At 45.8% G+C, this 14454-nt stretch overlaps 2 protein-coding genes across 2 annotated transcripts; one reads left to right on the top strand and one right to left on the bottom strand.

Moving 5' to 3' along the window:
* Positions 1-224: 224 nt before the first annotated feature.
* Positions 225-6449, top strand: SERLADRAFT_360841 (glycosyltransferase family 48 protein; the record flags this gene model as incomplete). Its single annotated transcript, XM_007316887.1, has 13 exons — positions 225-426; positions 482-744; positions 807-1430; positions 1489-2493; positions 2546-2860; positions 2915-4295; positions 4345-4524; positions 4585-4966; positions 5021-5486; positions 5540-5870; positions 5920-5993; positions 6046-6109; positions 6170-6449. The coding sequence occupies 13 exons, from the start codon at positions 225-227 to the stop codon at positions 6223-6225; spliced, it is 5343 nt and encodes a 1780-aa protein (XP_007316949.1).
* Positions 6450-6697: 248 nt separating this feature from the next.
* Positions 6698-13767, bottom strand: SERLADRAFT_407434 (uncharacterized protein; the record flags this gene model as incomplete). The annotated part of the gene is made up of 32 exons (XM_007316888.1): positions 6698-6770; positions 6913-7394; positions 7451-7549; positions 7622-7710; positions 7799-7930; positions 7987-8020; positions 8068-8611; positions 8667-8919; positions 8982-9070; positions 9104-9189; positions 9380-9538; positions 9595-9772; positions 9833-9915; positions 9970-10023; positions 10080-10211; positions 10309-10430; positions 10504-10646; positions 10696-10840; positions 10894-11223; positions 11333-11400; positions 11467-11595; positions 11753-11858; positions 11924-11977; positions 12026-12103; positions 12208-12353; positions 12376-12489; positions 12539-12574; positions 12702-12714; positions 12785-12897; positions 13121-13199; positions 13270-13469; positions 13736-13767. The coding sequence occupies 32 exons, from the start codon at positions 13765-13767 to the stop codon at positions 6698-6700; spliced, it is 4395 nt and encodes a 1464-aa protein (XP_007316950.1).
* Between the last annotated feature and the right edge of the window lie 687 nt (positions 13768-14454).

Genomic DNA, 14454 nt, shown 5'->3' on the forward strand with positions numbered 1-14454 from the left:
GGCTTTGTGAACCAAACCGGTTTGCGGTCTGTGAGACCGCGCCCACGAGGTGTGTCCTGGGAAAGCCCGGTGGCAATACACAGCACGGGAGTCGCAGCCCACGACTCTTTCAAACCTCGCCCCTTCGTCATCTCCGCCAACGACGACCAACCTCGAGGTCTCTTCTTGCTTGTCTTTAGACTTCCACCATTACCTGTTGGCTCAGGCCAAAGAGAAGAGGCCCCATGTATCCCCATTCCTCGTCCCCAACAGGTGATCCCAATGATCCTTTCAGCTCTGCTGCCGCTGTTCCTCGCAGATACGCATATGACAACGATTCAGACAATGTAGACTCGTATGGACGCAGAGACACCTATGCCTCAGACAGTAGTAATAATGGACTAAACGACGACCGCTATTTCGACAACAGCCCTTACGATCCTTACAGTATGTGGAGCCCACTCTCACTCCCTTTCTCATGCTCATACATCTTCTTCGCAAGCCCATCCAGACACAGATTCAGATGTCGACGTCTACGGACAGCGTTATCATCCTTCTGCAGAGTCTCTGGGTGCCTCCCGTGTAGGCATGTCGGACTCGGTTGCTACAACGTATGCCGAATATAGTGGCCCCCCTGGTGCTCGTGAATCGTACCCAGCTTGGACCGTAGAGCGTCAAATTCCTCTTTCAAAAGAGGAAATCGAAGACATCTTTTTGGACCTTACACAAAAATTCGGTTTCCAACGAGACTCCATGCGTAATATGGTAAGGAAGCTTCTCATTTAATCACTGCATAGATACTATCGCTCTAACTCATCTTTTTCAAGTTCGACTTCCTGATGCAATTGCTTGACAGTCGAGCATCACGTATGTCACCAAATCAGGCATTGCTTACGCTTCATGCAGACTATATCGGTGGCGAACACGCCAACTACCGTAAATGGTATTTTGCCGCTCAACTGGACCTTGATGATGCTGTAGGCCATGCCCAAAATCCCGGCATCCAGCGATTGAAATCAGTTAAGCGCAAAGGCGGTCCTCGCACCGCAAACGAAAAGTCGCTTCAGACTGCGATGGAAAGATGGCGTCAAGCAATGAACAACATGAGTCAGTACGACAGGCTGAGGCAGATTGCGCTTTATCTCCTACTATGGGGTGAGGCAGCCCAAGTTCGCTTCGTCCCTGAGTGCCTATGCTTTATCTTCAAATGCGCCGATGATTACTATCGCTCGCCCGAATGCCAAAGTAGGGTTGATTCTGTCCCAGAAGGTCTTTATCTTCGTTCTGTGGTGAAACCTCTTTACCGCTTTATTCGAGATCAAGGATATGAAGTCATCGATGGTCGGTTCGTGCGGAGAGAAAGAGATCATGCAGAAATCATTGGTTATGATGATGTCAACCAGTTGTTCTGGTATCCCGAGGGTATTGCTCGCATTGTACTCACTGATAAAGTGAGTAGTTCCTTCGTATTTGGAAAAGCATGCTTGACACTAATAAATTGGTGTTCAGTCGAGACTTGTGGATCTTCCTCCCTCTCAGCGATTCATGAAGTTTGACCGGGTTGAATGGAATAAAGCTTTCTTCAAAACATATTACGAGAAACGGTCTTTCGGCCATCTTCTGGTCAACTTCAATCGAATCTGGGTTATCCACGTATCTCTCTACTGGTTTTACACTGCGTATAACTCGCCTTCGGTTTATGAAATTATCAGGCCAGACAATACAGTGGTAAATTCGACGGCACTCTCATGGTCTACAACAGCGCTCGGTGGGGCTGTGGCATCTATTATCATGATCCTCGCCACGCTCGTGGAATTTTCGTACATCCCAACAACCTGGAATAACACGTCCCATCTTTCTCGTCGCCTTCTATTTTTATTCATCACGCTCGCATTGACATGTGGTCCCACATTTTACATTGCCATCGCCGAGAGTGCATCGCCTGGCGGCTCTTTGGCACTTATTCTTGGCATTGTCCAGTTTTTCATAGCGGTCGTCGCTACATTGTTATTTGCTATAATGCCTTCCGGTCGGATGTTCGGAGACCGAGTGGCTGGAAAGTCTAGGAAATACCTGGCCAGCCAAACGTTTACTGCGAGTTACCCTGGTTTACATCGGCAGGCTCGACTGGCGTCAATTGGTCTTTGGTTCCTCGTGTTCGGCTGCAAGGCGACCGAGTCTTACTTCTTCTTGACTCTGTCTTTCCGTCAACCTATCCAGGTCATGGTCGGAATGAAGATACAAGGCTGCAATGACAAGTACTTTGGCAATGATCTCTGCACCAATCAAGCCGCTTTCACGCTGACCATCATGTACATCATGGATCTTGTTCTGTTCTTCCTGGATACTTTCCTATGGTACATCATCTGGAACACGGTATTCAGTATTATACGGTCATTCATGCTCGGTTTGTCTATATGGACGCCATGGAAGGACATCTACACTCGTCTCCCTAAGCGGATATTTTCCAAAATGCTGGCAACTCGGGACATGGAAGTCAATTATAAGCCCAAGGTAAGCAAGTCAGGCGGTAACATGGTACGCAAACTGAACCACTTTGTATCAGGTCTTGGTGTCACAAATTTGGAATGCGATCATCATCTCGATGTATCGAGAGCATCTGCTATCTATCGAACACGTGCAAAAGCTGTTGTATCATCAGATTGATGCTGGTCAGGAAGGCAAGCGGAGTCTTAGGGCGCCGCCGTTCTTCATTTCGCAAAGTGACAAGGGCTTCAAGGGCGAATTCTTCCCTCCTAACAGCGAAGCAGAGCGTCGTATATCTTTCTTCGCTCAGTCACTCACGACTGCCATACCCGAGCCACTTCCGGTTGATGCTATGCCCACGTTCACGGTCTTGACACCGCATTACAGTGAGAAGGTACTGGAATTTAGTCATGTCTTGTGATGTGTTGGCTGATGTTGTTCGCTCTAGATTTTGTTGTCGTTGAGGGAAATTATTCGTGAAGAGGATCAGAACACTCGTGTAACCCTTTTGGAGTACTTGAAACAGCTTCACCCGGTCGAGTGGGACAACTTCGTCAAGGACACCAAGATTCTCGCAGAGGAATCCGCTATGTTCAATGGTACCAGTCCATTCGGGACAGACGAGAAAGGCCAGTCGAAGATGGACGATCTTCCATTCTATTGCATTGGTTTCAAGAGTGCTGCACCTGAATTCACCCTTCGAACAAGGATTTGGGCTTCCCTTCGCGCTCAGACTCTTTATCGCACGGTATCTGGTATGATGAATTACTCCAAGGCGATCAAACTACTCTACCGAGTAGAGAACCCCGAAGTCGTGCAACAGTTTGGCGGAAACACGGACAAATTGGAGCGTGAGCTCGAGCGCATGGCACGACGCAAGTTCAAGTTTGTTGTATCCATGCAACGTTACTCGAAGTTCAACAAGGAGGAGCACGAAAATGCTGAGTTCCTTCTGCGTGCTTACCCGGATCTCCAGATCGCGTACCTTGAAGAGGAAGCTCCACGGAAGGAGGGCGGTGACCCCAGATTGTTCTCCGCTCTCATTGATGGTCATTCCGAGTTCATCCCAGAAACCGGTCGTCGTCGCCCTAAGTTCCGCATCGAGCTACCCGGAAACCCTATCCTTGGTGACGGAAAGTCAGACAACCAGAATCACGCTATCATTTTCTACCGTGGCGAATACCTACAGCTCATCGATGCCAACCAGGACAATTACCTCGAGGAGTGTCTGAAAATTCGTAACATTCTTGGCGAGTTCGAAGAGTATTCGGTGTCGACGCAGAGTCCTTACGCACAATACGGGCACAAAGAGTTCAAGAAAGCTCCCGTCGCTATCGTCGGTGCTCGCGAGTACATCTTCTCAGAAAATATTGGTATCCTTGGTGATCTTGCTGCTGGAAAAGAACAGACATTTGGAACCTTGTCTGCCCGTGCCTGGGCTTGGATTGGTGGGAAACTCCATTACGGCCATCCCGATTTCCTCAATGGCGTATACATGAACACACGAGGAGGCATCTCAAAAGCTCAAAAAGGTCTTCATCTGAACGAGGATATTTACGCTGGTATGAATGCTTTCGGTCGCGGTGCTCGTATCAAGCATACCGAGTACTATCAGTGTGGAAAGGGTCGTGATCTTGGCTTTGGTACGATTTTGAACTTCCAGACGAAGATCGGGACTGGTATGGGTGAACAAATGCTTTCGAGAGAGTACTACTATCTGGGTACTCAATTACCAATTGATCGATTCCTGACATTCTACTACGGTCACCCTGGTTTCCACATTAACAACATGCTCATCATCCTTGCCGTTCAGTGCTTCGTAGTTACAAGTAAGTTTTTCCTTTGTTACTGAGTAGCTTTGCATTAATTGGTCTTCAGTGGTCTTCCTCGGAACGCTCAACTCTTCGCTCACTATATGCCAGTATACCTCAACTGGTGGCTTTTTGCCTGATCAAGGAGGATGTTACAACCTTGTGCCTGTGTTCGACTGGATACATCGTTGTATCATTAGTATTTTCTTGGTGTTTATGATAGCTTTCTTGCCTCTGTTTATCCAAGGTATGGAGCAAGATTGATTTCATTCATCTCTACGATTCTGATTATTAATAACTTTGGCAGAATTGGTGGAGCGTGGCACGGCTAGAGCTATCATTCGCTTAGGCAAACAGTTCATGTCACTTTCCCCAGTCTTCGAGGTGTTTTCAACTCAGATCTACACGCACTCTATCATCAGTAACTTGACCTTCGGTGGTGCTCGTTACATTGCGACGGGACGTGGTTTCGCAACGACGCGTATATCTTTCAGCATCCTGTTCTCTCGCTTCGCCGGACCGAGTATTTATCTTGGTATGAGGACCTTGATTAGCCTGTTATATGTTACAATGGCTCTGTGGACTCCATACTTGATTTACTTCTGGATATCCATTCTTGCGCTCTGTGTTGCTCCTTTCTTATTCAACCCTCATCAATTTTCGTTTGCTGATTTCATCATTGACTATCGGTAAGTAATCAAGTCATATTTCTTTGGGTTGCTACTTATGCAAACATATAATAGGGAATTCTTGCGCTGGATGTCTCGTGGTAATTCGCGATCTCATAACAACTCGTGGATTGGCTACTGCCGTATCTCTCGTACTATGATCACTGGATACAAGAAGAAGAGGTTAGGCCTTCCATCCGAAAAACTATCTGGCGATGTTCCTCGTGCAGGATGGCGCGCTGTCATTGTTTCTGAGGTTATCTTCCCAATTGTGATGGCAATCTTGTTCATCATTGCCTACATGTTCGTGAAATCGTTCCCGGACTCCACAGGAAGATTGCCACCCAGCCCGCTGATTCGTATCGCTGTTGTTTCACTTGGACCCATCGTGTGGAACGCAGCTGTTCTTCTGATTTTGTTCGTGATATCAATATTCGTCGGGCCTATCGTGGATCCGAAATGGCCTATGTTTGGTTCTGTCATGGCATTTATTGCTCATCTCCTCGGAGTCATCGGCATGCTTGGCTTTTTCGAATTCCTGGTTAGTTATTCCAATGCCTACTTTATCTTATCGTGTTACTCATCTTCGAATAGTGGTTCCTTGAGACATGGAATGCATCACACGCCGTACTTGGTCTGATAGCCGTGATTGCAATACAACGTGCCGTTCACAAGGTACTTATTGCGGTGTTCTTATCGCGTGAGTTCAAGCACGACGAGACGAATCGTGCCTGGTGGACAGGCCGATGGTACGGTCGTGGCCTTGGCTCCCATGTCATGTCGCAACCTGCCCGAGAATTCATTGTCAAGATCATCGAGCTATCGCTGTGGTGCTCAGACCTTCTGCTGGGTCATTTCTTACTTTTCATGCTTACACCCCCGATCTTGCTCCCCTACGTCGACCGCCTACATGCCACTCTCTTATGTAAGTTTTCTCAAAAGATCTGTATTTGCTGCCATTCAACAGTTTTTAGTCTGGCTGCGTCCCTCCAAACAAATCCGTGCTCCCCTTTACACTCTCAAACAGAAGAAGCTACGTCGTTGGATAGTAAGCTATTTTCTACCTACATGATGATGCATGCGTTGACAGTATATTACAGATTATCAAATATGGATTCTTCTATGTTCTTGTCATCATCGTTTTCACTGCGCTGATAGCCCTTCGTGAGTATCGCCCTTGTACTACTGCATGAGGATGTATGTCCTAACTCATGAATTATTTAGCTGCTGGCTTCCGTAACAGGATTTACGTTGAATGCTCGCTTTGCAATAATCTCTAATGGTATCAATCTCTCCAATTCATATCCACGACATTTTATAGACTATCCACTATTACTTGTACTCTTTTTCGTCTGGTAAATTCTTGCCACTTTCTGCTCTGGACACTTTCATGGACAGCTTCCCACAAGTCTGGAGATGTTGACATCATAAATCTCTTCGTACTGCATGGACATCTACTGTAGTTTACGGATACGAATGAATTTTACGAAGTTCTTTCATGCCAGTGGTTGTGTGCTGAGTTTTGCAGGTTAGTCCTCCGTTAAGTTACTTTCGCTCGGGCTTGCCGCGGTTCGACTCAGGTTTCAAGTCGCGTCATGATTAGCAACAGTACTAATGGACTGCGGACCTCTATGTTGTCATTTCAACATATTGACTTTATCAATATGCATTGTGGCTTAGTCTCCCCTAGGCATACCATTTAGGAGGAAGACAGTCGTTCCTCCTATCAATAATTGTGGCTCGACAAGTTGATCATGCATTCCAGGCTGTTGTACCAGGTAATGCAAGAAGTGTGCCATCGTTCCCATTCTCCAGAATCTGACGACTAGAGACATAGAATGTTATTTACAGTTACATGGTATTCGCACGGTGGGGTATAATATCATATCATGATATCAAAAATCCCTGTTTGTAGTTGATGATTGCCATACAGAGCAAGCGTTAGATGTCTCGAAATTCAAGCATACTATGAAAAAGATGCTGGCAGTAAGCCTTTCTTACGCCAGTACGCGAGCCAACCTTTAACATCTTCAGAACCTAGCTGAGGAAGCACAGGGTCTGCCAATGTTGGTGATAAAGCAACCGCTTCTGCAATATCCAGTGAGTCAAAACCCATTGCTTCTGAGCTGGTTTCCTTCGCAGCAAGTCGCCTGAATAAGGGAAGCAATCGCTGAACACGTAGGTGTGTTGGGAGTCCGGCTTCGGCAGGAATTTGCTTATTGTCTACGTTCTCCGATAGTATGACGGCTTTTTGCTCAAGCGCCGCCAGCCATTCAGCATAGGATACGAGTGACACAGAATATTCTGATGATACGACACTAGCCAGAGAGGACCGATGAACAGGGTGCGGGTGAACTAGGTGAACGATATGGTCTGGAGGCAAATTCAGAGACATGCAAAATTCCACAAGCGACGAAGCTGCAATATCGAGTGAAATCCACGACACTGGCTACACATGACCATCCTCAAGACTTGGATAGTAATAATTGGGTTACATAGACTTACTTTGTGATCGTCGGGTAAGAGCCCCAGTATACTACCGCTCTGAATGAGTGCAGGCACCCATTCATTCACATTCCAGGCGCCATTCAACCCCCCAGATAGCTGCCCCACTCACACTACAAGTACTTCTATTGCTGTATGTTCTGCTGCTGCGCATAATATATTCTCGCATACCCATTTCGACTCGGTATAGCCCGTTCCGATAGCAGCTTCGGGCTCGATAGGTTTTTCTGCAAGGACGCTGTTACCATGTGCATCCGTGTCTGTCAGCATAGTGAGACACATTAGTGAACTGGCATAACAACATAACGATGGCAAAAACATGGAAAACACACGAACTTTGAAAAACACCTATTGAGCTGGTGTACAACAATCGAGCTGGCCTTGACAGAGTTGACGACAATGAGAAATCAATTAAATTTCTCAGCCCCTTAATGTTACTCTCGAACGTCTTCAGAGTGAGGTTGAAGTCAACACTCCAAGCTTGAAAGGAAGGTAATATTAAACTTGGGTACAAATATTAACATAACAATAGTTACCATTGTGAATGATATGGGTCACCGAGCCTTGCATCTAAATAGGGGTGAGTGGTATATTCAATAAGCTGTGCTTAATCCAACCTCTTGATAAGAGGCATGAGGAAGCCCAAAACAGTCAGCGGCAAGGTCTGCCTCACATAGTATGATTTTCTTTGATTGCAATATTTCGCTATTGAATCCACCCTCAAGTAACGCCCCTTCTTGTCGTTGGATCAGAGTTTTTCCGTTAGGACTTTTCCTGTTGAGAGCATACACGCGCGAAACGTCCAGATGTGAGATGAGTTGAACGAGGAGGTAGCAGCCGAGAGCACCAGTTGAACCTGTTAATAACACCATGCATCCCCCAGACCTTTCAGCACTGTGGCTCGCTTCATGGCCTTTATGACAGTGATCAAGAAAGTTTTGTGAATACTTTGATACCATTGTACGCATTTCGTCTACTATCCGGGCATGGGATATATCGCCGCCATCATCGTTTCCAGATAGTAAGTTGGTGATAAACGTGGTCAGAGTTGCTATAGTGGGATAGCTGTACATAAAGTTCCCAGCAAACTTGCGAGCGTCGAATTGAGTCGTGTCACGTATAGCTCTCAGAAGAGAATTTCGAATCCAGGTCGCTTGGAGACTGTATATGATCACAGTTAAGCTCTTCTTAGTTAAATCATATTCGCAGTGAGTACCTGTCACAGCCACGCTGGAAGATGTCGTCGTCGTCGGAAACGTCCGTGGACATCACAGCAATAACGATCTGCCGGATGAACTTGACGACCGTCATGGTGATATCCCATTGAGGTGGTGGAGGGATAGCGGTCTGCGCACTCTCTTCAACCGTATCATAAAGAGCACTGATCTCTTCATCGTAGTCGGAGATAATGACTTGCCTGCGAGCTGTGCTCTTTGCGGTATAGGTAAACGGTTTAGAGAGCTTGGAGACTAATATCATCTTCATATAGGGATAAAATTAGCAGTATCGTGACCAAAAGAGTGGTATAAACGTGCCTCCTTGAAGAGTCTTGAACGTTGAGGTGCGTATTCGTTCATATGCTCAACTGTTGGCCTATACAGATCGAGGAGTTCGTAAATCCTGTGGTCGCATCGGCTAGATATAATCACTCACCAGATTTTGTTCCTGAACTCAGAAAGTTTAAGTTCATCAGTTGGATCAAATCGATAGTCAGGTTTCGGATCCACAATCACACCGACCTGAAATCGTCCACGACCAAAAATCACCGAAGATAGGACAAGGGGATTTTGATTGAGAATATTCTCTGAATGTTATCTATTTAATTATGCCCGACTGGAGTAACGCGAGGTGATACCTTACCCAGCGGACCTGGATTAGTCTTCAGACTAATGTTAGATCGACGCACATTAACGTGTTTGTAAAGCTAACCTTCTCCCCTGTAGAATGCATGATTTGGTCATCTGTGAGGCCATATACTTTCCAGTATCCACTTTTCGTGGGATGCGATTTGAAAAGATCCGAAGTTGAGTAGGCGTCTATCCCACCGACTTTGGTATTGAGTACACTTGGCCGACAAAACTCGTTTGCCTATAATTTCGATAGTACTCCTTCAATGCACAGAAATATCGTATGTTAATGTTTACGACCATAACAAGTTCGAATGTGTTGTCATCGTTGGGTATCATTTCGGGTGTAACAAGAGCTGGAAAGCGGAAATAATTCCAGTCGCGGCCGACCTCAGCTGTAGGGTAGCAGGTTACAGTGACCATGTATTCCTCAAACAGGACTGCTAACCCGGTAACATAGTGCTCATGATTCCACCTTCGGTACTGACAGACTATAATTAGTGCAAAGCTGCTGTACTCGTGAGGATGAACTTACGATCCATAAAGGTTGAATATGCTGACTCCTGCTGCCGTTAAGCTATCTCCTACTTCCTGATTCAAAGGTCCGCCACCAAAGAGCTGCTCGACATTATATCAGCAGTAACTCGGCTGGGTTTAAACTAAGATATGTACCACTCCTCCGCGAGTGGCGAGCCATTTGACATATTCAGGACTACGAGACCAAACCTTGAAATGGGTCGCATCAGCAATCAGAGAAAAGATTAAATAGAAGATATTTGTACCTCGATGAAAGTCAGAACGCAGAATATGACATCGCTGTCCGTAGCCTTGGCAGCCCTGAACAATCCGTCCGGCGTTGGCATCGGCGTTGGGAATTTGGGCTCGAAAGCACTCACGACAAGTCCGCATGATGCCTTGAAAAGATGCCATCAGATCCCAACCTAGACGCAGTCATGTGTCAAGTATAATCATACCGTCCAACACAGCTGGAACACCCCCATTCCATGGTACATGGGCACCATGTAGCGAGAATACTTTATCCGTGAGGTCACGCTCTCCGAACCACGGAATTAGCGACAACTGCGCAAAGCGATGATTAGTCCAGAATATTGGCTTAGGATGCGCTGTGGAGCCTAGTTAAAAGAAAAGGAAAGAAACAAATGATTCTTGGACATTTTAAAGTGTTTCAACCACTTGTATACAAACCTGATGAGTGCAAGATCATAACAATTGCATCAGGTCCTTGGGACTCATAGGGAAATTTCTTCATTGGCAGTTGCTTCAGTCCATAAGAAAAGGTCTTCGAAAAGTAGCATCGGAGACAGCGCAGGCGCTGGGACAGACGGGTACTGGGATTTCAATATCTCAAGTGTATCCCTGATTAGATCAAGCATCGACTGCTCGCGCCCAACAAGGATATGTTTGACTCCGACTGCGTTGATGAGGTGGGCTATAGCTGTGGCTGAATTACGGGGAGAGATGGGGAACGCTATGTAGTTAGTGCACATGATACTCGTAAGCGTAATGAAGTATGGGATCGTATCTGTGATTTAAGATCAGCTGGACAATATTCAACGAAGTGAGAAGGCCATATACCTGAAGCTGCAAGAATCGCTATTACAGGTCTCTCCGACGTATACGAAATCCACTGTATGCGATTCCCGATGATATGCGCTGCAGTGTAAATGGCTTTTACAGCCTCAGGCCAGTAAATAGTCTTTACACTGCCATCCTCACGAACGTAGACGAACAGACGGTAATCGGGTGTATGTTCGAGATGCCAAGAATACATTTGCGGGAACGTAAGAGACCCATCTAAAGGAGGAGGTCGGAATGTCGTGCTTGAGCGAGCTTGGGTCTGAGGAGGAGGAGGGAGTAGACAGAGACTCGGAGCAGCAACCATAGCTCGTTTGTTGAGAATTGTTACTATGGCCCTGCAAGTTTATATGCTCCTTGGTACAGAAATAGCACAGATATGAACTTTAAGCCTATGTATACTGAACCTTGGGGTTTGATTAATAATAGTAAGTGTTACTATGAGGTATCTCCACATTTTGAACTGGTATTGTAGCATTTTTCACAGCGACATGTACAACGTCTAGCCTGAGAGCCAATGAACAACAACAGTGGTCATATTAGAGATTTGCATGAAGCGATCTGAGTACTTACGAGATAGACACAGACGTATGTAGAGATAGTGGTGTGAATCTGGGAAGTATATAGTATGCAACATGGTCAAGGCCCACAGGTGACAGTGTCGCGGAGTTTCCCGATAAAAGTAGGTTTGGTCCCGTGTTCCTACCAATTTCCTGCGCAAACCATTCAGCGGACGAAAAAATATTCACCAGAGGCGTTGCAAGAAGGCACATAGCAATACGAAAGGTAGTACAATATCAGCTACCGAGTCAATTAATTTCCAATTTATATAATTATGACCTCCTATAACTTGCCTTACAGTTCCATCTCACTCTGTATGCAACTCAAGTATTCCATCGCCTCGGCCCTATAATCATCCAGAGTAATGTTGAAAATACTGAGATCCCAGAATGATAGTAATTGCCCTGAGACGAACTTGAAGGAGTATATTGGGGCCATTTCAATCTAGAAAGTACGCCCATCGTCGCACCCGCAGGAAGCTCGTTGGAAGAAACATTGGGGTCAACATCGTATGCAAAGTTGACTATTAGAATCAGAATGACGTATCAAGGGATAACACATCCAAACTTACTGAGCGCATCAACTCCAACGTAATCCGAGGCGTTAGTCGACTGATAAAATTCACCAAGATCAATTTCATGCAATGATCCTATTCCAGGAACGTATATGTAGCGCCCCCAGACTGTAGCAGAGAGCTGTGTGAAGGAATGGTAACGATGCAGTGCATATGCGTGACTGACTGTAATTTTGTACTTTCTGTCAAGAAACTCAAAGCGTGACGACAAGGGCCCTGGAAGTAGAAGTCACCCTGGAAGGCAGAGATGCGTCTGTATTGAGGACGGTGGATAGAGAACTGATTACCATATTGTACCACTTGAGCCGACAAGAAAGGGAGAGCCCTGAGATGAAACGTTACTCTACCAGTTACGCAGGTTACGAAGAACTTCTCGAGGGAGTGACATTTCCACGATAGGATTTTCCGGGTACAGTTCTCCGACCCTGTCAATCTGGTCCTGTCCAACGCCGACCAAGAAGCTACAGAATAAGTAAGACCCAGGCTTTCTGCGAAAGGGAAACAGCATACTTGGAAGATACAGAATCCAAGAACACTTGGTCGGTTCTGTGATATTCATTTAGTTATGATTTTTCCGTTGACAGAGATATATTCGCGTTACGTTGAAGCTGTACAAGAAGAAAAGCCTTTGAAGGATATGTATCAACGATTGTAGTATACGGGGGGAATTTACGTGCCTTCATCGTCTACATCGCCAGTAATGACAGGTATCTGCTTAATGGATTCTAGATTACCCTCCTTGGTATGGTAACTTACCTTGGCATATGTTCCAGTTGGAAGCGATTGTCAAATTGATCTCCTCAGGAAAAACGCCGCCTACTGTTGGTCCCCAAGTGGTATTCAGAGGTTGGTATGAAAGTAGGAGCGTGCTTCCAAAAACTCCGTTCAAGAGTGTTTCATACGTGCAGAACGATGGCAGTCCAAGGTATTATCTGAGGAAGTACAAGTTGCTGCAGCAACTAGTTTATCGTACCCCTGAATGTATGATACGTCATGGAGAGGTGAAGCGGTTCCAGACTCTTAAGTTGAAGGCAATGAGCTCAAGATTGGTCTGACATAAAATAGAATATAAATAAGTTCAACTATGCTGACCAAGAGAGAAGCCGAACTTTGGTGGGGTCTCCGCCGAAACTTGAGATATGTCTTTGGACCCACTCCAATGCTAAATGTTCTAAATAAAGTGGTATTATTCAGAATCAGTAAATGCCCGCTACAAGGAGCCGAATGCGAAATCGACATACGATTGTAGAGTCCAGCATTACCAACGCCAGCAGCTTTGACCTCTTCACCGGCGAGAAAACCAAAAGCTATAGGGTTAAAATGGTATGACGAAACGTTGGGCGAACCACGTTGATATATGTCTAACAATGAAACACCGATAATGATAGCAGTTGAGAGCAGTGTAGAAAATGCAATGTTTGTCTCAATTTTGCTGTGTAATCTGAGGGAAAGGTATGAATAGGTTCAAACAATGGCACAAACGAAACACTAACAAGTGAAAAAATAGCGATGAGTTGCCATGATTATTGCTCGAACGGATATCGCCCACGCCGGCGCAATAACTTCAAACATACAGCTCTGAGAGGGACAAATAAAAAGGAACACACAGGGAGTGAACTAGATGGATGACAATGATATCGTACCGTGACTCACAAACCGGAAATCAGGCAAGAGATGAAATACGAGATTTATCACAACCAGACAGACAATTGAGGTACCTCAGCATTGGGGTGAATCATTGCTACTTGAGACGTTTGATGAGGGCTTTTCGGGGTGTGGCATAGAAAGATCCAAAAGACGATGAAAAACAGAATCATGGCATGTCGCCGACCTGAATGCTTGCATTTACTCTGATACTTATCCCTTAAACTCCGGGCTGATGAGATATTCGGGCCACTGAAGTTATTGGCGATATATCACGGGGAGAAAGAGCTGTCCTACACAGGGGTTTTACATATAGGGCCTTAGTGAGAGATGCATTAAGATATGGACATGCAAGTGACAATAGTGTAAACCCACAGTGGGTCTCTTCTTTCACCACAATGGAATCCTGCTTACTGTCACGGTGACTGAGTCGTTCTTAGTCTCCCACAGTCAGACCAGATCGACGAAAGATAATCGTTCCTTCCGCTTGTTCTTTATAGTTCCAATGTGGAAGATTAACCTTATTGGGTAGACTCGGACGTTGAGCGACGATGTGGGACATTGAAATGCTTTGGGCACTATTGAGTGTACGGAAATGTACAGACCATACAAGGGATTGATCTGACAGAGTAAAAGGCGCCGGATGCAATCATCAAAAAGCGGAAGCTGATATGGTCGTGGTACTTGCGGCTACGATATACGGCCCGAGCCTGTGACACTGCATCAGCAATTTTCCCAATGTGCTGAATCATGTATAGACCAACGTTATCCTTGTTGGCGTC

This window comes from Serpula lacrymans (assembly GCF_000218685.1).
Source record: "Serpula lacrymans var. lacrymans S7.9 unplaced genomic scaffold SERLAscaffold_5, whole genome shotgun sequence".
Classification (NCBI taxonomy): Eukaryota; Fungi; Basidiomycota; class Agaricomycetes; order Boletales; family Serpulaceae; genus Serpula; species Serpula lacrymans.